Genomic DNA, 22,068 nt, shown 5'->3' with positions numbered 1-22,068 from the left:
TATCTTGATTTTAACCTGTTTGCCCATCACTCAGGCAGCAACTCATCAAATCGGTACACCTTCAGTCTACTCCCGGCCATCACAATTGGGATTAATCGATATGGTTAAGAGTAACCTGGCCTGAGATTAAAAGTTAGTACAGAAGACAGTGAAGACCAAATTACTTTCTTGCCTCTGTAGGTGGGCTTTGTGTTTGAGATTCAGTCAGAAAAGCTAATGATGGGAAGACATCATCCTGCTATATGCATCACTGTGTTTTCTTTGACCTCTGATCACAGTTGTCCTTCTTAGTCCTCTTGTATTTAGAATAACTGGAATAAATTTAACTGTTATCTTTATAATAGAACTTCAGACTTTAAAAATCAATTTATTAAATCTTATACATAAAAAAGACTAGAAATACTTCTGGTAGTACGACAAGCATATAGAACCCATTAAGCATCCAGGTAGGTATACATTTCAAGACACCTGCAGCAATGGGTTGGGACCTCATTATGAAGAGTAAACTATGACATGTTTGAAGGACATAAAGTCTAAATTGAGAGAGAAGCCAAACATTGGGCATATAACAGGAAGGAGAAAGACAGAAGGGAAGGATGACGGTTAAGTAGGCCATTGAGTATGATTAGATGCAACTAACCTGTACCTGGTTCAGCAGGATTTCCTAACCTCCTGTGAAAAACAGTGACCAGGTACATAACATATTGATTGACATTTCAAGCCGGCCAAAGCTTTACTTAGACATGAATTCAGGTCAGACTGCTGGATCATATCATAGACATCAGAAGGTGATTTTTTTTTTGCTTTGAATTCCAGTAGTTTTATTTATCTTTTTTTAAATTTGTTTTAATGTTTATTTATTTTTGAGACAGAGAGAGCCAGAGCATGAACGGGGGAGGGTCAGAGAGAGGGAGACACAGAATCTGAAGCAGGCTCCAGGCTCTGAGCTGTCAGCACAGAGCCCAACGCAGGGCTCAAACTCGCAGACCATGAGATCATGACCTGAGCCAAAGTCGGAGGCTCAACCGACTAAGCCACCCAGGCGCCCCAAGAATTCCAGTAGTTTTAAAAGACTGTAAATCCATTGATTAGTCCTAGAATGGCCTTGATATAAATTATTTAATAACATTTTATAGCCTCCAGCATTATTTCCTCCCAAATATGTCTTTAGTTTTTCATTTTGTTTTCAAATGAAAAACATGTCCCTTTTGGAAGCTTACATTTTCCGTGGGCTACTCAAATATCCTATCAGTAGGCATCAATTAACATCTTGAGCAAATTCTTTGTTGTATTATCATAAATTTTCATCACTCCAAACTAATTTTAACATTTAAATGTTCTTTTAAGAAAATTAAAAGTTAAAACAAATAGCCCTAATGTATTTATATTTGTTTAACATTTCTTTCTGGCCAAGCCCACAGATTTGAGTTTTGATTAACATTGCATTCATCTACGAACAATGTTAAATGTAACACCAACTGTTTAAAATGATATATAGTTCAGTATATAGTTCCCATTTAAAAGCAACTCTTGGGTAGGTAAAATCTCTTTAAGAGTTGGTCATGATGTATTCACTTATTCACAGAAAGAGTCACTCTCCAGGATACCAGTTGTCCATAAGAGAGAGAGACCACCCATACAGCAACATGAGAAAAAGAGTTGAAATTCAAGTGATTCCCCACTCTTTACACTTGCCACTGTTCCTCTTCAAACTAGATGAGAGGGAAAATAACTGTCCTGAATTTTTTGAAGTGAAAAATAAACCACTTGGTTGCCTGTGGTGTTTCAATCCATTCAACAATTTCAGTGGACCTTCTGGAAGCCACCATTTATTTCTTGTTTCACTCCCAATGCTTTGGGTATCCTGAGGAAGATGAATCAGTAGTCACAGTCCCTAGTGTGGATTATTCGTAGCTTCATGCATTTCTTTTAGTTACCATGAGGGGAAAATATGAAATTATGAATTGTATCGATATGGTGCTTGGAAGTAAATACTCAGACCTTAAAAATCTTGAGATAACATTAAAACATGATGATGTACAGGGGCATTCTAACTAGTGAATTATGCATATTTAATTTTGTATCATAAACGCATCTGATCTTGATAGTTTGGAGGGCAACCCCTTCTTCTTTGGTCCTTTGGCAGTGGGTCCAGTAACTTTTGGCTCTTACTCTTGGTAGACTGGGCACATGTATGTAGAGTGTGGTGTGATAGGAGTTGGTGTAGCTGAGTGGGTCACCACCATTCTCCACTCACAGTGTATGAGCTGTCCTTCTCCTCCTATAAAGTGGAAATGATAAGGATTTCCTCACAGGGCTACTATAAGGATTAAATGAGGTCATGTAGTGTACTAGTCATTTTTTAAATTGTTATTATTACTCTCCTTCTGTCTCAAATCTTTCATTGAATTCTATAAAGTTCACTGGGTATAAATTCTTACCAGAGCAACCAGTTGTTACACAGCAATAATATAACAATAGTGAAATGCTTTCAGGTTTTAAAGCCCTACCATTCCATTCCACTCCATTTTGTCTCCAAACAAGATAGCAATTATACTTTCCAAGGTGACAAATCTCCCATAACTATGGAAGTTATGGGAAGAGTTCCCATAATCTGTGTCATCTATAACTTTGGAACAGGGCCCAACATATACATTTTTATGATAATGACAAAAGGGGAAGTAATTATGTATCACCTGTCACCCCTTTTTCATTTTATTTAAGGCCAGTCTCATATTTGGAATGAAACTCATTGGAATGAGTGCTATCTAACTAGCCCAGTATGGCATTTCATCACCTTACCTATGACTAAGATAGCTCTGGAGGAGATAGAGAAGAGTACTTTTGATGAGGTCAGTCTGTCTCAGAGCGAGATAAACATCTCAAAAGGCAGCTTTCATCTTTGGAAATTAACCCCAGTCTCACATCTGGGCCTCAGCCATTATAGGCTCAACACCTCATCTTATTAACAAGCCAGGGAGTTACTTTCCCCAGGGTTGGAACTTATTAACCAATATGAAGGAGACTGATACATAGACCAGAATGTCAGTTTTTAGGTATATGAAAAACTATACTTGCCGTGTGGATTACAACAGTCCTGCCAGGATAAGCAGGTCTCTCTTTCTAGGAGAAAGGACACAGGAAGCCACACTGTAATCAGAAAGTTGTTACAAGTTATTGCTTATTAATCCTAAACAGTTGAAGAGGCTCTCTTGAGCTTTCCAGTGTGATCTTGATGACCTTTAGATTGTTGAAAGAGTGACAAAACAGGTTTTATACCTAGTTGACTTTGAAGTCTTGTGAAGGCCTGGGGAGAAATCTGAGCTAGGAAGTTAGGAGGGTACTGTGGTAATCCACATGATGAATGACCACAAAGTTACCTGGGGAGATTTTATTTTATTTTATTTTATTTTATTTTATTTTATTTTATTTTATTTTATTTTTTTTAAGTTTATTCATTTATTTTGAGAGAGAAAGAGAGAGAACATGCACAAGCGGAGGAGGGGCAGAGAGAGAGAGAGAGAGAGGGGGAGGGAGACTATCCCAAGCAGGCTCTCCACAGAGCCCTACATAGGGCTCAATCAATGAGAGATCATGACCTGACCCAAAATCAAGAGTTGGTCGCTTAACTGACTGAGCCACCCAGGCGCCCCTGAGGAGCTTTTAAAAATTACCTCTACCTAGACATCCACAACCCCCACGCAGTTAGATGAGATTTTTGAAGGTACATCAGGCATTGTGAGTGGGTAGAAACTCCCATGTAATTATGCATGCAAGCCAAAGTTGGAGGTAGAGAGAGGGCCTAGAAGAAATGCAAAGTAACAGCAGTATTTTGCAAGGGTTGAAGTAACACATCTACCAAAGAGACTGAGGTGTAGGGGCTGGCCAGGGCATCACCAAAAGTCTGGGAAGGTAGTGTTAGAGGAGCAGGAAGGTGATGCGTTCAAAAGGCAGGGAGTGGTCAACAATTTCTAATTTGCGGCAGAGGTTAAGTAAGATAAGGACGGAAAAGTGAGAGCTAGTTTAGTTGGAGGTCTGTCCCCAGTGCAGAAGTGCATGAAGTGGTCGGCTGCTACCCAGCACTCAGAAAACCTCTCCTTCACGGGGTAGGGGAGTGTTTCCGGGGATGGTCTGAGGATGCCATCTTGACACAAGGAGGTAAGGACACAGTAGAAAGGAAGGCATGTCTGAAAAGATAAGTCCATGCACTGAGTATAAAGGATAAGACAATAAGAGAAAAAGACACAATTAGCAACATGAGGAGCATCCGGAAAGGAGGTTCTGAAGAGTAAGTCCGCTTTGGTGAAAGAGTTCAGGATTTGGCAGAGAATAGAGGCCAGGAACGGAGACCACCAACATGCACTCCAGAGTCAACTGCGGCTGCTTACAAGGAATTATGTGCAGCCAGATAAAATTTAGCAACTTCAGGGAGGATCGGAAACACTAGGGTGAACTAAGTCACTAGAACCATTTTAGAAGCTAAGGTGCAGAGCGAGCAGGGATGAGAAGTTCAGTCTGTTTTCAAAGGCTTGGCTGTGAAGGGTAACAAAGGACCATGGCAGTGGCTTGAAGAGTCTTGAAGATCAGAGGGGCATTTTGTTTTGTTTTTGAAAGCCAGAAGAGATTTGGACATTTGTGATTTATAGCACTGTTAAGTTTACTGAGAAATCTCATTTATATTTGAGTATAAAACGGGAATAAAACACTTGGAAATATCAGGATTTCTTTTCTTTCCTTTTTGTTTTCAATTAGCATCTATTATTTGTGGATGTTGAACCCTGATTTCAGATTTTTATATTTTGAGGACAGCAATGCATCTCCCTCAAGCTGTGACAATCAAATGGAATCATTAAAATACTTGATTACAGTATTCATTATGTGGCAGCTAAAAACATCTTAGATGGCGTTTCTTTAATCTAAGTAAAACATATTTTTAAGATTTTTAAGACATTTGCTTTGTTTCTTGAAGTAATTGGAAATGTGCCAGGTATCTAACCACCAAAGTTGAGAAGTACTTGTATTGAAAAATTGTGCAACCTTTCTTTCTGGACATATGCAGGCTCTGGATTCTAGCTGGCTCAGGGATGCCAGGAGCTGGAAAGGAGAAAAAGGACAGCTCTTGAAAACGAAGGGAAATTGGAGTCTGGTCATCAACCTGGGGGTGCAAACTAGACAGGGAATCATTGGAAAATGAGGGGAGATTAACAGCCTCAGGTCTGCAGACAAGATTTGAGATTCTGATCCAACAGTGAAGCAACACTGAAAATTCTCAAGCTCATGCTTTAAATACAGTCTTCTGTAAATCACAAAATTAGAGAGGTAGTAGGAACATCAGGGAGTCACTTTAACACCTGCCTTTCTCTAAGTTGTTATAAGTGAATTTCAAATGATTCAATGCATCCATTTCTAGATAATCTTCCCTTTAAAAAATTTGGCCACCAAAATCTGTAACCCCATTAAAAATACATTTCAGACTTCATCAATTTTGTTGACTTCTCGTTTCATGTATTAATTCTGTCTTGGTTTTCTGACACATCTCTCTTTTCCTAAAGCTCATAAGAGGTCAATAAGCACTTTTTCATAGCTTCCCCTATTAATTTCCTTAAGGTGTTCACAAAAGCAAATGTGTTGAAGATTGCATAGCATTTACATTTTAAAACATGGTTTTCATCTGTTCACAAATTTTGGAAAATTATTTATTTTGAGATTTTCCATGCTTTGTCTCATCCCAGGGGTGAATTCTTTGGAAAGCTTTAGTAACATATGTGCAGTCATTTCTGATGATGGGAAGAGGAAAATCAACTTTTCTTCCTTTTCTAATTGTGGTAAGAGACACATAACAGAAAATCTACCATTGTAAATAATCATTTTTAAGTGCACTGTATGGTAGTGATAACAATAGGCCCGTCATTGTGCATTGGATTTCTAGAACATTTTCGTCTTTCAAAACGGAAATTATACTCATTGAACAACTCTTTCCCTTCCCTCCAGCTTCTAGCAACCGCCATTCTACTTCTGCTGCTAAGGGTGTGGCTACTTTAGATACCTCGTATAAGTGGAGTCAATGAAGTATTTGTCTTTTTGTGACTGGCTTATTCACAAAATCAAGGTTCCTCAGTGCCTATGACAGGATTTCCTTCTTGTTAAAGGCTGAATAATGCTTTATTGTATGCATATACTACATTTCTTTATCCCCTCATCCATCCAAGGACATTTAGATTATTTCTATCTCTTGGCTGTTCTAAAAAATGTTGCAGCGAGCATGGATATGCAGGTATCCCTTTGATATCTTATTTTCAGTTCTTTGGATATATGCACCCAGGTGAGATTTCTGGATATATGACAGCTTTAATTTTAATTTTTGGAGAAACTTTCATACTGTGTTCCATAGGGGCTACACCATTTTATAACACCACCAGCAGTGTCCAAGGATTCCAATTTCTACATATCCTCACCAACACTCGTTATTTTCTGTTTTGTTTTTGTTTTCTAACACCCATCCTAACCGAAGTGAGGTGATACCTTGTGGTTTCGATTTGCATTTCCCTGATGATTAGTGATACTGAGCATCTTTTAAAAATCTGTTGGTCATTTTGGGACACCTGGGCCACTCAGTCGGTTAAGCTTCCAGCTCTTGATTTTGGCTCGTGTCATGATCTCAAGGTTTGTGAATTAGAGCCCCGCGCTGGGCTCCGTGCTGACAGAGTGGAGCCTGCTTGGGATTCTCTCTCTCCCTCTCTCTCTCTCTCTCTCTCTCTTCCCCTCCCCTGCTTGTGCTCTCCTCTCAAATTAAATAAATAAACATTAAAAAAAAAGAAAATATGCATGGGGATTTCTTTCTGGAATCTTTGTTCTGTTCTATTCGTCTCTCTGTATCTGGCCAGTACCATACTGTTTTGATTACTCTAGCTCTGCACTATTGAAGTTAGTAAGTGTGACACCTTCTGCTGTTTGGTTGTTTTTTCCCTCATGATTATTTTGGCTATTTGGAAGCATTTGAGATTCTATGTGAATATTAAAATTCTTTTTTTCTGTTTCTGTAAAAAAAAGCCATTGAGATTTTGATATGGATTGCACTGATTCTGTAGATTGTTTTGGGTGGTGTAGACATTTTAATAACATTAAGTCTTCCACTCCTCATGGAGTGGCTACAGAATGTCTTTCCATGTATTTGTGTCTTCTATAATTTATTTTAGCAATGTTTTATAGTTTTTAGTGTATAAGACTTTCACCTCGTTGGTTAAATTTATCCCAATTTTTTTCATGCTATTGTAAACGGGATTGTTTTCCGAATTTCTTTTTTCAGATTGTGCATTGTTAGTGCATAGAAACACAAGTGATTTTGTATTCTACGACTTTGCTGATTTCATATATTAGTTCTAACTAGTGTGTGAGTGTGTGTGTGTGTGTGTGTGTGTGTGTGTGTGTGTGTATGTGTGTTTAATCTATAGAGTTTTCTACATTAGGTTCTACATAGATCATGTCATCTAAAAGCAAGGATCATTTTATTCTTGTTTTCTGATTTTGATGCTTGTAAGTTCAAAGCCTGATTTCTTTGGCTAGGACTTTCAGTACTATATGTAGCAAAGAAGTTGCGAGAGTGGGCATTCTTGCCTTGTTCTTGGTTGAAAAGCTTTTCGATTTCACTGTTGAGTAAGAATGTTAGAGCTGTGGACTTTTCTTATATGGCCTTTATTATGTATGGTAATTTCCTTCTGTTCCTAGTTTATTGAGTGTGTTTATCATGAGTGTGTTGAATTTTGCCAAATGCTTTTTCTGCGTGTACTGAGATGATCATGTGATTTTTACTCTTTATTCTGTTAAGGTGGTGTATCACACTGATTGATTTTCATACATTGAACTATCATTGCATCCCAGGAATAAATCTCACATTGTTATGACATGTGATCCTTTTAATGTGCTGTTGAATTCGGTTTGCTGGTATTTTGTTGAGGATCTTTGCATTTATATTCATCAGGGGTAGATTTCTTGCAGTGTCTCTGATTTTGGCATCAGAGTAATGCTGGCCTCATAAAATAAGTTTGGAAGTGTTGTCTTCAATATTTTGGAAGAGTTTGAGAATGATTGGTGTTAATTCTTCTTTAAATGTTTGGTAGACTTCACCAGTGAAGCCATCTGGTTCTCTTTATGGGGAGGTTTTGATTATTGATTCAGTCTTCTTACTAGTTATATATACATCTGTTCAGATTTTTTTCTTTCTGTAAATTCAATTTTGGTAGGGTGTGTGTTTCTAGAAATATGTTCTTTTCTCCTAGGTTATCTTATTTGGGTGTATCATTGTTCATAGTAGTCTCTTATGATACCTTTTATTTCTGTGGCATCACTTGTAATATCTCTTCTTTCGTCTCTAGTTTTTGTTACTTGAGTCTTTTTACTTTTTTTCTTTGTCTAGACTAAGGATTTCTCAATTTTGCTGATTTTTAAAATTTTATTTATTTTGAGAGAGAGAGAGCGAGCGAGCCCAAGTGGGAAGGGGCAGAGAAAGAGGGAGAGAGAGAATCCCAAGCAGGCTCCACACTGTCCACGTGGAGCCCAACGCGGTGCTCGAACTCATGAACTGCAAGATCATAACCGGAGCGGAAATCAGGTGCTTCACTAACTAAGCTACCCAGGTGCCCCAATTTTGCTGATTTTTTTTTAAAAACTTACTTTAAGTGATTTTTCCTCTTGTTTATTTACTGTTTTTCACTTATTTCTGTTTTCACTTATTTCTGTCCTAATATTTATTATTTCTTTCTGCTAACTTTGCTTTTAGTTCCATTTTCTAGTCCATTGGGGTGTAAATTAGGTTGTTGATGTGCAGTCTTTCTTCTTTTTTTAATGTAGGCATTTATTGCTGTAAAATTCTTTCAGCATTGTGTTTTTTGCTGCAGCCCATGTTTTGGTATATTGTGTTTTTGTTTCATTTATTTCAAGACATTATCTAATTATCCTTTAGATTTCTTCTTTGACCTGCTAGTTGTTTAAGAGTTGTTATTTAATTTCCATGTGTCTGTGAATATTCCAGTTTTCCTTTGCTATTGATTTCTACTTTCATTCCATTGTAGTTAGAAAAGATACTTGGTATGATTTTAATATTCTTAAATTTGTTACGACTCCTGTTGTTCCCTAACATGTCATCTGTCCTGGAGAATGTGCACTTGAGGAACAAGTGGGAACACATAAAACACTTGAGGGTGTGTATTATGCTGTTGTTGGGTAGAGTGTTCCATGTATGTCTCTTCGGTCCAATTTCTATATTATTCAAGTCCTTCATTTCGTCATTGATTTTCTAACTGTTTGATCTGTCCGTTATTTAAAGTGAGGTATTGAAATCTTCTACTATTAATTATGTTACTATCTGCTTCTCCCTTCAATTCCATCAGTATTTTCTTCATATATATGGGTGTTCTGCTGTTAAGTGCATATATATTTATAATTGTTTTATCTTCCTGGTGAATAGAACTTTTTATGTAGTGTCCTTATTTGTCTCGTGACAGTTTCTGACTTGCACTCTATTTTGTCGGATGTAAGTATAACCTCCCCTGTTTTCTTTTGGATATTATTTGCATGGAATATCTTTTCCCACCTTTCTACTTGTGGCCTATCCCTGTCTTTATATCTAAAGTGAGTTTTTTGGTGGTAGTATATACTTGGATCTTGTTTTTTTAATCCATTCAGCTATTCCATGTTTCTTGATTGAGGAGTTTCATCCATCTAGACTTTTAAAAATTACTGATAGGAAGGACTTAATACAGCCATTTTTATACTGTTTTATGTAGGGGCACCTGGGTGGCTTAGTCGCTGAAGCATCCGACTTCAGCTCAGGTCATGATCTCGTGGCTCGTGGGTTCAAGCCCCACGCCGGGCTCTGTGCTGTGACAGCTTTGGAGTCTGCTTTGGATTCTCTGTCTCCCTCTCTCTCTGCCCCTCCCCCACTCATGCTCTGTCTCTGTCTCTCTCTCTCAAAAATAAAACATTAAAAAAGTTTTTTAAAATTGTTTTGTGTTATGTTTTTAATTTTGTTCTTTTCTTCTCTTGCCACCTTCCCTTATTTCATTAGTTTTTTTTGTAGTGACATGTTTTGGGTCCCTTCTTATTTCCTTTTGCATTTCATCTATAGATAATTTCTTTGTGGTTACCATAGGGATTGCATAACACATCTAATAGCTTTAACAATCTATTTTAAACCAGTAACAATTAATTTCAATCACATACAAAAAACTGTCCCTTTACTTCTCCCTCCCACTTCGTTACTGATTTCATAAATTACCTCTTTTAGTATTTTTATCCATTAACATAGCTTTATAGTTATACTGATTCCTTATGCTTTTATCTCTAAACTTTACACCAGAATTAAAATGATCTATGTACCACCATTACAGTGTTATGAGATTTGGTATTTGTATATTTACCTTTACCAGAGAGCTTTATATTTTCATATGCTTTTATGTTGCTATCTAATGTCCTTTCATTGCAACTGGAAACATTCAGTCTTTCTTGTCAGGTAGGTTTAGTGGTGATGAGCTCTGTCAGCTTTTGTTTACCTGAGAAGATCTTTATTTCTTTCTCATCTCTAAAGGGCAGTTTTGCTGGACATAGTATTCTTGGTGGCAGGTTTTTTCTTTCAGACCTTTGAATATATCATACCACTCCCTTCTGGCCTGGAGTTTTCATGAAGGCTTTTTGGTCTATATACTATTGTTGTTCATTCAATGTCTCTATAAGGGATGAGGTCTAGGGCTTTCTATTCAGCCATCTTGCTGATGTCACTACCACTTTTTGTCTTAAATGATTGAAATATGTTCAGTATTTCAGTGGCTGGATGATTAAGAGATATTGGATAGTTTAAAATCATCGAAACGTTTAAAAAATCTCGAGTCAGTCATCAATAAAATACTTGCACTGCTTAGAAATGACAAAAGTAAAACTAGAATTATTTACTCATGGGTAGCTCTGAATAAAACGTTTTTATTGTTACTTCATCTAAAAATTTCCATGAATTTTGATTTTTATAGTCACATAACATTGTTACACAATTCTGCTTTTATCTATTTTTTAAAAATATTTAATCCCTTTATTTTATTTTTTTTAATGTTTATTTATTTTTGAGAGAGACAGAGACAGAATGCAAGTGGGTTAGGGGCAGAGAGAGAGGGAGACAAGAATCCGAAGCAGGCTCCAGGCACTGAGCTGTCAGCCCAGAGCCTGACGCGGGGCTCAAACTCACGAGCCATGAGATCATGACCTGAGCCGAAGTCAGACGCTCAACCAACTGAGCCACCCAGGCGCCCCCTAATCCCTTTATTTTTGAGAGAGAGAGCATGTTCACGTGAACATACACACAAGTAAGAGAAGAGCAAAGAGAATTCCAAGCAGGCTCCATGCTGTAAGTACAGAGCTGATGCAGGGCTCAATCCCATGAACTGTGAGATTGTGACCTGAGCTGAAATCCAGTTGGATGCTTAACTAACTGAGCCACCCAGCCACCCCCATAATTCTGCTTTTGAATAGATAGTTCACTGCTGCTGTAGATGGTATTTTTTTTAATGTTTATTTTTTATTTTATTTTTGAGAGAGAGAGAGAGAGAGAGAGAGACAGAGCGTGAGCAGGGGAGGGGCAGAGAGAGGGAGAGACAGAATCTGAAGCAGGTTCCAGGCTCCGGGCTGTCAGCCCAGAGCCCAATGCAGGGCTCGAACTTGCGAACCGAGAGATCATGACCTGAGCCGAAGTCAGAGGCTTAACTGATTGAGCCACCCATGTGCCCCTGATATTAGTTTTTTAACTGTATTTTTGTAAAGAAAAAAACCAAGAACATGGAATGTATTACACTTTTGATGCAATGTTACACTTACAGTGAAATTCATAAAAGCTGAAAATGTAAATTTTTCTATATGTTTCAGTTGCCTGATGGGATTTAAAGGTACAGTGTTGGTTTTCATTTTATCATTCCTACCTTGATGTGAAATGAGCAGTAATTGTAAAACTTCTCTAGATGTCCAGAGAAAGACTTTTACTTAAAATGTGCACGATAAGCCAAGACTTAGAAGGATTCAAGGCCCGTTAGTTATTTCCTCTTTTGGGGGGTAGTCTCAAATTTAACTTCATCCAAGGAAGAACATATATAACTATTTGTAGCTCTTTGCTGATGTTAGCATCTACTTTGAAATACTTTCATCGAATGAAATTCTTCGTGTGCTACGATTTCACTTGATATCATGAACATTTTATTTGCAATAAAAATAGGGTTGTTCCTTTTCTAAGAGAAGCCATCTGTGATTCTTATTTACAGTTCTTTGCTCATCTTTGTTCTTTTACATGTAAGCTATCTCCATGTTTTCTTTTGTAATCGGGTATATAATTAAAGCATCCTAACCCATACAGAAAAGGCTGTCAGCAAGACTTACATCTTTTTTTTGTATATAACTGTTTCTCTTATTACTGCCGTTCTTAAGAATATACGACTAGCCAGTTGAAATAAAATTTCCTGTGTTTAAAAACTTAATTGTATTGTAAGCACAGAATTGTGATTACGCACCGAAAGTAAAACATACTGCACTACTGGGAAGGCATATTCCTACCGAAAATGTAAGGCATTTTTATATTAGTCATACGTCTCCTAACATGTAGTAAAATAAGTATCAGATTATGATGCAGCTTGAAAGATTCTCAACATGTGCAGCAACTTGATGCCATGAGGATTAATTAAAATCCTTTACATTGTCACCAAATGACTTCATAATTGGCTTGAAACGAACCACCACTTGGAAGCCTCAAAAAATGGTTTTAAAACTTTGTCACAGTTTATGTTAAACATAATGTTTTTAAAGAGAGTAATATATCCAGTTTTGCTTTTCCCATTCTTTCTCCATAATGAATTCTATTTTATGTCTTTTTTCAATGAATTTTCAATTTCGTGAACAGTGTCATATACTTGTTTCCTTAAATATGTATAGCGATCACTGCATTTTTCTTTGAGTGTTAAGTGTTGAAAAGGCTCCTGGGGAATATATTATCTGTTCCAGGGCCTTTTCTTTCTTCTCTTCTCTTTAGTGAAACCCTTTTTAGTATCCAGAAAAAAGCAGATCTATTGATTTGGCCTGGTTTAGGGATTGTTTTTACTGTACCTTTGAGCAAGATGGCTTTCAAGCTTGGTCCCTGGGGCCTGCGCAGTAGAAGTCAATGAGGAGGCCCAGCAGAGGCCCAGAATAGGTGTTTTGTTTTGTTTTGTTTTGTTTTGTTTTGTTTTGTTTTGTTTTGTTTTTTAGCTACTGCAAATTCCACTATCAGATATTGTGTTATTGTGTTATAGCAGTGAGGCATGCATATATATATATATATATATATATATATATATATATATATGCCTTTTTTTTTCTTTTTTTTTCCCCCATAGTTGCTGTTGGTTTAGAAGGGTCCTGTGGGCAGAGAGGTATTCTTCTAGCCTCTCAGGCTAGAACACTTCAGTGAGCATCTCCGTCTCTTACTTCCTTTGTCTCTTCTATTACCTCCTTTCTTCCCATACTTTTTGGGCACCTATTATGTACAAAGGGACAAACTTTTAATATAGGGAACAATATGATTGATTCTTGAAAAGGCATGCTATGCGTAAGAAAACAGCCCCTCTGATTTTCAAGTATATGAAACTTTAGAGGCAAAACTTATCCGGAGTTGCAGAAATATATGGAACACAAATATGCAGGAAACCTCCTGTGCTCTCACAGAATTAAGTCCAATTTAGTGGAAAGATAAGATTGGTCTTCGAGTGTGTTAAGTACAAGTCCCTGGATGAAAAAGAAGTACCACAGTCTAGGTGCCAGAAAGGCTGATAACAAAAAGGAGAGATTTGTCTTCTCTATCAGGGATGGTAAATGAGCAGGCTCAGAATTGTAGTCAGGCCACAGCTGTGTTTTGTTCGACCCATGTGATGGCTTATGTTTTTCCCCTAAATTAAATTAAGTTCTGACATTTATGAATTGGGAGATTTCACATGAAAACAAATATGAATTTTTGAGCTTCTCTTGACCAGAATTTAAAACTTCCTAAAGCCTGTTTTCTCTTCCCTACTGGCAGCAATGAGTTGAAGCTGAGTGCCTCAGGCACATCAGACAGTCTCTTGCTTTTTCCACCCATCTGTCTTCTTCATTTGCCCATGCTCTTACTTTTACCGAAGGCATCTGAGTTGATGATCCCTGCTGTGTGCTCCTCTCTGACACCACGTCAGCACCTGTGTTCTTCTCAAATGTTCCCTTTCAGTTTTCTTCTTGTGCCAATAAGCACGAGAAGACTCACATCATCAGACATCAGGGAAATTAAAATTAAAACCACAATGAGATACTACCACACATCCATTAGAATGACTAAAATTAAGAAGACCAGTGGATATGGAGCAACTAGAATTCTCATATGTTGCTAGCAGGAACGTAAAATGGTATAGTATCACTTTGGAAAATAGTTGGACAGTTTTTTATAAAGTTAAACATACACTCACTGTATGTGTTTACCCATGAGGAATGAAAACATATGTCCACACAAACACTGTTACATGGATGTTTATAGCAGCTGTATTCATAATAGCCTCAAACTAAAAACAATCCAAATGTCCATATATAGAAAAATGTATCAACACATTGTGGTATGTCCATTCAGTAGAATATACTCTACAGCAAAAATGGAATGAACTCTTAATATTTGATTCTACAAAAATAATGCCAATCAAAAGAAGACAGATACTGTATAAGTTGTATGTGTATGAAATTTTAGAAGCAAAACAAAGTAATAGTAAATCAGTGATTGTCTAGCACCAGAAGTAATAAGAAACTGGCTACAGAAAGTCACAAGGGAATTTTTTGGAGTGATAGAAATACTCTACATCTTGATCATGATGGTCGTTACACAGGTGCATATAGTTGTTCAAACACACATAAGAGTATACTTCAGATATGTGTATATTGTTGTATGTAAATGTTACCTTAATAAAGTTGATTAAATAAAAAATAATTATAAAAAACGAAAAAGATGGGCAATTAAAAGAGGAGGACAAATGGACAACCTGGAGAGGAAGTAAAGCAGAAACAGCAAAGGGCATGAGATATTACACATGAAGACAGCAAAGTGCTGACTTGGGGCCCAAATGGATTCTTGAGAACCTTCCAGTGAAATCCCAGTTCTAATCACATCGTTGCCTCCCTCAGTGCTTGCTAATTCTTCCTTCATGCTGATAATCAGTCTGTTCCTATCATTTGAAATGTCATACGTCTGCCTTCCCCGCTAAAAAAGTGTTTTCTGTCACATTACCTTGTTTATTCTTCCAGGGAACTTAGCACATCAGAAATCTACTTTGATTATGTATTTGTTTAATGGTTTATTGTCTGTCTCCTTCCGTTAGCTAATCACCATGAGATTGAGATCTTTTCTAACTTACTACTCTGTCTCTAGTTCCTGGCATGGGATCTAGCTTATTGAAGACTCTCAATGACTAATCATGGAATGAATGAACAAATGAAAATGTAGTAAGCAAATAATAAGTACCCAGTGTTTGCTCTGGTTTTTCCCTGAAATTTTCTTTTCCTAAAGTTTTTTCTTTTTTTTTTTTCAACCTGATTTTTGCAGGTACTTCTATTGTGACTGTAAAAGCTGTTGCTCCTGACCCAATACAAGACAGCATTAAATATTCAATTTTTAGTGGAAACGAAGATGGGGTTTTTTCCCTGTGCTCCAACTCAGGTAATCCTTCTGTTTCCTGTAATAACTTTATTTCCTGCTCCATTTAATGTTACTAGTAAGAAATACTTCTGCAAAGGAAACTCAAAATTTGAAAGGTAGAAACATGAGAGGAATATATTTGAAAAGGTAAACAAGAAACAAAGTTTTTATGGTAGCTGATGAGAAATTGTGAGAAATCAAGACCACTTCTTTATTTACATGTACTTGCTAAGAATCCTGTTCTTCACATTTCCAAATTAGGCAGTATCTAGCCTACCCTTTGAATTTTCTAAGACAAATTGGTTTCTACTTATAACTGTCTCATCTATTTGGGGCAGTGGGAGATATAGTAGGGAGACCATCAATATTGAGTTTGAATTGAAAATAACCACACATGTCTAGCCATAAGGCATTTTCACCATGAGATTCTTCTTAATGCGCCACTGAATGTCAACAATGCAGCAAAAAAGGACAGCTGGAAAGGTTTCTGTGTGGTGGTAAAGAAATTACTTCCAAATACAGCATGTATTAAATTTAGCTTTAATAAGACCATTATTGTGTTTTAAATGAATACCAATTGATTATTTGAAACATACTCTTTGACCAACAACTAGATACATATCTACTGCTGCATTGTCAAACCTCAAGAAGAATGTTTTTAATAATTTCTATATTACCATACAACTGCTTTATTTAATCTGTACTACATGCACATGGAAAGAATTGAGAAGGGGGTAATTTCTTAAGCAAATGCCTTCTCGTCCCGGGGAGTGTTATGACTTTTTAGTCCACACCACCTTTGGTTGGCAGCCTTTCTGAGGTAGCTCTTCATCTCTTCACCCCAACGTCTGGTTCAAGGGCGGTGCAGGAAGCACCTTGTCTGTTGACAGGAGGGTCATTTGCGAACATCACAAAGCCTTAATCTTCTAGTAGTCCGGGTATCTTAAGTTCCGGGAAAGGAGCATAGAATGTTTAGGAATAAGGCCAGTAGCCGAGACTGCACATTTCCCCAGGCTGCCCACATCCTTCTGCCACGTCACCCTTAACATGACCCCGGCATGGCCCTATTTTTTCTAGAGTCTCTCGTCAAAATTCAGGTAAAATATGCCTATGGTTAGTCCAAAGAGGTCATCCACAGATAACTCTTTGCTTTCCAATTAAATATTTGTTTATGTTGAAATTTATTTCAAAATTTTACTGTGAAACAGCTACAAGATGATATGCTAAGACATATAAAACTATTTAATGAGCATGTACTTGCCACCTATCTCCAGAGAGGAGACATTAGTAGAACCTCAGGAAGCCCTCTTGTGTCCCTTCCCTCTCACATCTCTCTTCCTTTATCTGAGGTAGTCTGTAGCCAATAATCTGAATTTGGTATTGATCACTGCCTTTTTTTCATTATAATTTTCCCACTGTCTTTGAATCCCTAAACAATGTATTATTTCATTTTACCTTGCTTGAAACATCACAACAGAATCATGCTAACGTACTCTCTTCTATGACTTGATTTCTTTTGCTCAACATTTTTACTGTCACTTATAGTGCATAAATCATTATGCACACATTAATGAGGAGTAGCAAAGAATAAGTAGCAGCCGAGATCATAAAATAGAACACAACCATCATTGGTGCTCCCTCTGAGCCCTTTTCTGATTGCATCCTTTCTCTCTACTGCTCCAGGCTGACTAATGTCCCAACTTCAGGGATAATCCCTCCCTCGTGACTTACAGGAAATGCACTTCTATACAATAAAGCTGTTTAAGGTTGCTTATTTTTGAATTTTATATAAATGGATTCATAGTCTATGTATTTTATTGAAATTTGATTCCTTTTATTCAAAATTAGAATCCTTCTTGTTAATGTGTGCAGATGGGTTTCTTTCGTTTTCATTTCTTTGTGGCTTTCAGTTGTCAGTCTATGTCACAACTTATTTATCCATTCCACTGCTGATGGACAGGGAGGTTTTCCTGTGTGGGGATACAATAACAAGCGCTCTTAGGAGAAACCTTGTACGTGTCTTCTGGCACATGTGTAAAGAGTTCTCTAGGCCCTAGAGTATAGGCTGGGCATATACATCAGAGGATGCATATGTTCGGCATTACAGATAGTGCCAAATTGTTCTACAAACTGCTTTGTCCCACTTCACGTGCCACCAGCACTGAATGGGGGCAATCGCGGTTGTTTGCGTCCTACTTTCTTATGCCAGTCTGGCAGGTGCGAAGTGGTATCTCACTGGGGTTGTAATTTGCATTTCTGTATTACTAATGAATCTGAGCATTTTCTATAGTTTATTGGCCATTCCTATTTTCTCCCATATGAAAAATGCAGACTGATATACTTTGCTATTTTTCTACTGGGTTGTTTATGTTTCTCTTTCTGAAGCCTACGGATTTTTAACATATTTTATTAGCATTTGTCCTTTGCTTTTTTTAAATGTTTGTTTATTTTGAGAGAGAGTGAGCAGGGAAGGGGCAGGGAGAAAGGGAGACAGAGACTCCCAAGCAGGCTCCGTGCTGTCAGCACAGGAACCGTGAAATCATGACCTGAGCCAAAATCAAGAGTCAGACACTTAACCAAATGAGCCACCCAGGCACCCCCTTTGTCTGTTTCTTTTTTTCTTTTGAAAATTTTTATTTTGTGACTTGTCTTTCACTCTCTTACTGGCACATTTTTATTTTAGTTAAAATTAATCAGCCTTTTACTTTATGATATTCCCGTTTTGTAGGTGAAGAGACTCTTCCCTATCCTGAGATCATGAATATATTGTTACATTGTCTTTTAAGCTTTTTATAGTTTTCCTGTGTTTCATGTTTACATGTGTAGTGCATCTAGAATTGAGTTTCATGTTTTGCATGAGTTAGGGATAACTTTCCTTTTTCTTTTTCTTCTTCTTTTTTAAAAAGAGGATTACCAGTTATCCCAATGGCGAAACCCTCACGGTCATGTTATTTTCCCATGACCCTTTAGAGGCTCCTTGACTCCTTTGCATTCATCTCCTTTTCTATCCACACAGCACTACCACACTCCCTTAATCACGTAGGCTTTCTAATCAGTTTTCATACCAAGGAAGCAGCCCCATCCTCCTGTTCTTCAGGAGCATATTAGATGTTATTGGCCCTTTGCTCTAATATAAATCATTGTACCCACTTGCCAAGTTTTCACACACACACACACACACACACACACACACACACACATACACAGCCTATTGGGATTTTTTTTTCTGAGAAAAGAAGATTTATTCATAAGTCTTTGGGTGATGGAACATCTATCCACACCTTTCATGCATTTAGCCCATGTAATCATGGCATGCATATTTAATTTCAGGTGGAACCTCACCCTAATTAACAAAGAAAATGTCCAAAACAGTTGCATAGCCCCAATCTAGAATTAAGTAATTAAGTTATCAGGCCAAAGTATCCTCCTCACAAAGCCCTGTATAGCTATGTAGGATAGTTAATAATCATCTACCAAAGCTTCTCTTTTTTAAAACTGTGGTAAACTCTTTTTTAACTCTATTTTTCTCTCTTTTAGCAAATTTTAAGTGTGCAATACAGTATTGCTAACTATTGGGGTAGTGTTGTCTCTCAGATTTCTAGAACTTAGGCATCTTGCATAACTAAAACTTTATACCCCCTGAACAGCAACTCCCCATTGCCCCTCCCCCATGGCAGCTGGCTGCCACAATTCTACTCCTTGCCCCTAGGAATTTGACTATTTTAGATACCTCATATAAGTGGAATCATGCAATATTTGTCTTTCTGTGACTTAACCTAATTCCGCAGGGTTCGTCCATGTTGTCACATGTGGCGGGATTTTCTTCTTTGTTAAGACTGAATAATGTGCCATTGTATGTATAGACTACATTTTCTTTATTCATTCATCCATCAACAGACATTTAGGTTGCTAGAATTTTTTTATTGGAATTGTATCAATTCTAAATATCAGTTTGGGGAAAACTAACATCTTTATGGTATTGTCTTCTAATTCAGGGATGATATATAAAATCACATCCATTTATTCCTTAATATATTTTAATACAGGTTTAAATTTTTTATACCAGGCATGAATGGTTCTTGTTAGATTTAGTCTAAATACTTTATACTTTTTCTTGCTAAAGTAAATGGAAAAAATGATTTTTATGACAGTGCTGTTAGGTATACTTCAAATTGGCTTTTACATTTTAATTTAGTACCTAGCAAACCTGTAAACTCTTATTGGTTCTAATATTTTTCTGAACATTCAAAATATACAATCATTACCTGAAAATGACCATTTCCCCCTGTGTTTGTTGGAGTTATATAGCTATCTTCTAACATTAACCAATATCCTGCTCCTGAATAATACAAGAGACTTAGAATTCTTTATCTCCAAATATCCCTGTTTCAATTTATAAATTTTTGTGGGTTATAATTTTAGTTCTTTCAAATTAGACATGATGAATATTTTTAAACAGATTTATCTGCTTCTTTGCTAACTGTTCTTTCTTACATCTCAGACTTTCCTCTGCTTTTATCTTCTTTCTGCCTGAAGTACATCCTGTAGTGAGAGTCTGTCAGAGTAAACTTCTTCAGATTTTGGTTGTCTAAAAATGTCTTTGTTTAATTCTTGTTTTCCAAAGATATTTTTGCTGGTCTAAGTTCACAGTTATTTTCTCTCATCACATTTAAGATATTATCCTACTGTCTTCTGGTTTCTAATTGTTGCCTTAAGAAGTCAGCTGTTGATCTAAATATAACTTATTTGTATCTTTTTGGGGGGAACTCTAGTTGGACAAGTATTGAGCCAGACACTCTCTCCTACATTTATCTTTCATATTTTTATCTCCTTGCCCCTTTGTCTTCAATCTAGGGAACTGTATTTTTTATTTCCAGAAGTTCCCTTTGGTTCTTTGTCAACAATTCCCGGTCTTGTAAAAACAATAATATCTCTTTTTGGGGTTCCCCGGGTGGCTCAGTCAGTTGGGCATCCGACTTCAGCTAAGGTCATGATCTCACGGTTTGTGCGTTCAGGCCCCACATCGGGCTCTGTGTTGACAGCTCAGAGCCTAGAGCCTGCTTCAGATTCTGTGTCTCCTTCTTTGCCCCTCCCCCACTTGTGCTCTGTCTCTGTCTCTCAAAAATAAATAAATGTGAAAAAAAATTTTTCTGGGGCACCTGGGTGGCTCAGTCGGTTGGGTGTCCGACTTCGGCTCAGGTCATGATCTCACAGTCTGTGAGTTCGAGTCCCGCATCGGGCTCTGTGCTGACCGCTCAGAGCCTGGAGCCTGTTTTAGATTCTGTGTCTCCCTCTCTCTCTGACCCTCCCCCGTTCATGCTCTGTCTCTCTCTGTCTCAAAAATAAATGTTAAAAAAAATTTTTTTTTAAGTAATCTCTTTTTTAAAAATCGAAGTATAGTTAACACACGGTGTTACCTCAGTTTCAAGTACAACATAGTGATTTGACAAGCCTATAGGTTATATACTTCACTCACTGCAAGTGTAACTGCCCTCCGTCACCATACACTGCTATTACAATATTATTGACTATATCCCCTATGCGGTACCTTTCATCCCTGTGATTTATCCATTCCATAATTGGAAACCTGTAAGAAAGTAGTCTCATTTCTTGCTCATGTTTCAAAGCTTTTCAAAATGTATTTAAACATATGTGAAAGACACATTCTGTGTCCAATAATTCCAGCATCTTAAATCTTTGATGATTTATTCATATTTCTGTGGATTTGCTACCTTTCACTCATGGTACTTTATTTCTCTGTGATTTTTGTACTCGTTAACTATGAGCTCCTCATTATCCTTGAAACTTTTTCTTGGAGGATTCTTTGCAGACCAGATTGAATTCATGCCCTTGAGAGGGGATTTGTTTTCCTTCTGCAAATTGCCCGGGTACATCATCAAGCAAAGAGTAGCCTAAATTTAATTATTGAAGGTTTTTACAAATATATAGCTGTGAAAGTACGGCTACCATAAATTGCGCTTAAGTTAATGAATTCACAGCAGAAACTTTTTCTCCCTCCCAACCAACACCAAGGTCAAGAAAAACAGGTTTCTGTGCATCAGTTCTTCACTTGTTTTTGTCTTTTAAATATTGATCATTCACCTGAGGCATAGGTAGCCTTTGAGTTTACAGCTTTATTCCAGGTTTTCCACTAGACTCTTCACCTTTTGGGTTCAGGCCTCTTCCCTTGCTTTTCTACCCTGTGGGACTATCAGAGATGAATCTCAAGGAAGAAGGTTGGAGACTTTTCGAATAAAAATGGGATTTTAGTGCTTGCTTAACTCCATGGATTACTGTTTTCAGTTATTTTTTTTGTCCTCTGAGGATTGCTTTCTGCTATACCAACTCAACAATTCATTTCA

At 37.3% G+C, this 22,068-nt stretch overlaps 1 protein-coding gene across 1 annotated transcript in view; it reads left to right on the top strand.

Moving 5' to 3' along the window:
• DCHS2 (dachsous cadherin-related 2) overlaps positions 1–22,068 on the top strand; it is a 251,423-nt gene that overhangs the window by 203,111 nt on the left and 26,244 nt on the right. Inside the window, exon 14 of the mRNA XM_047091507.1 lies at positions 15,614–15,727. Coding sequence (XP_046947463.1) covers positions 15,614–15,727 — 114 coding nt within the window. The remainder of the gene's footprint in view (positions 1–15,613; positions 15,728–22,068) is intronic.

Source organism: Lynx rufus, unplaced genomic scaffold, assembly GCF_022079265.1.
Source record: "Lynx rufus isolate CCGP_SWC_20201006 ecotype Redwood Valley unplaced genomic scaffold, mLynRuf1.p SCAF_3, whole genome shotgun sequence".
Classification (NCBI taxonomy): domain Eukaryota; kingdom Metazoa; phylum Chordata; class Mammalia; order Carnivora; family Felidae; genus Lynx; species Lynx rufus.
The sequence above is the reverse complement of the archived record's forward strand: the minus strand, read 5'-3'. Positions and strand labels throughout refer to the sequence as shown.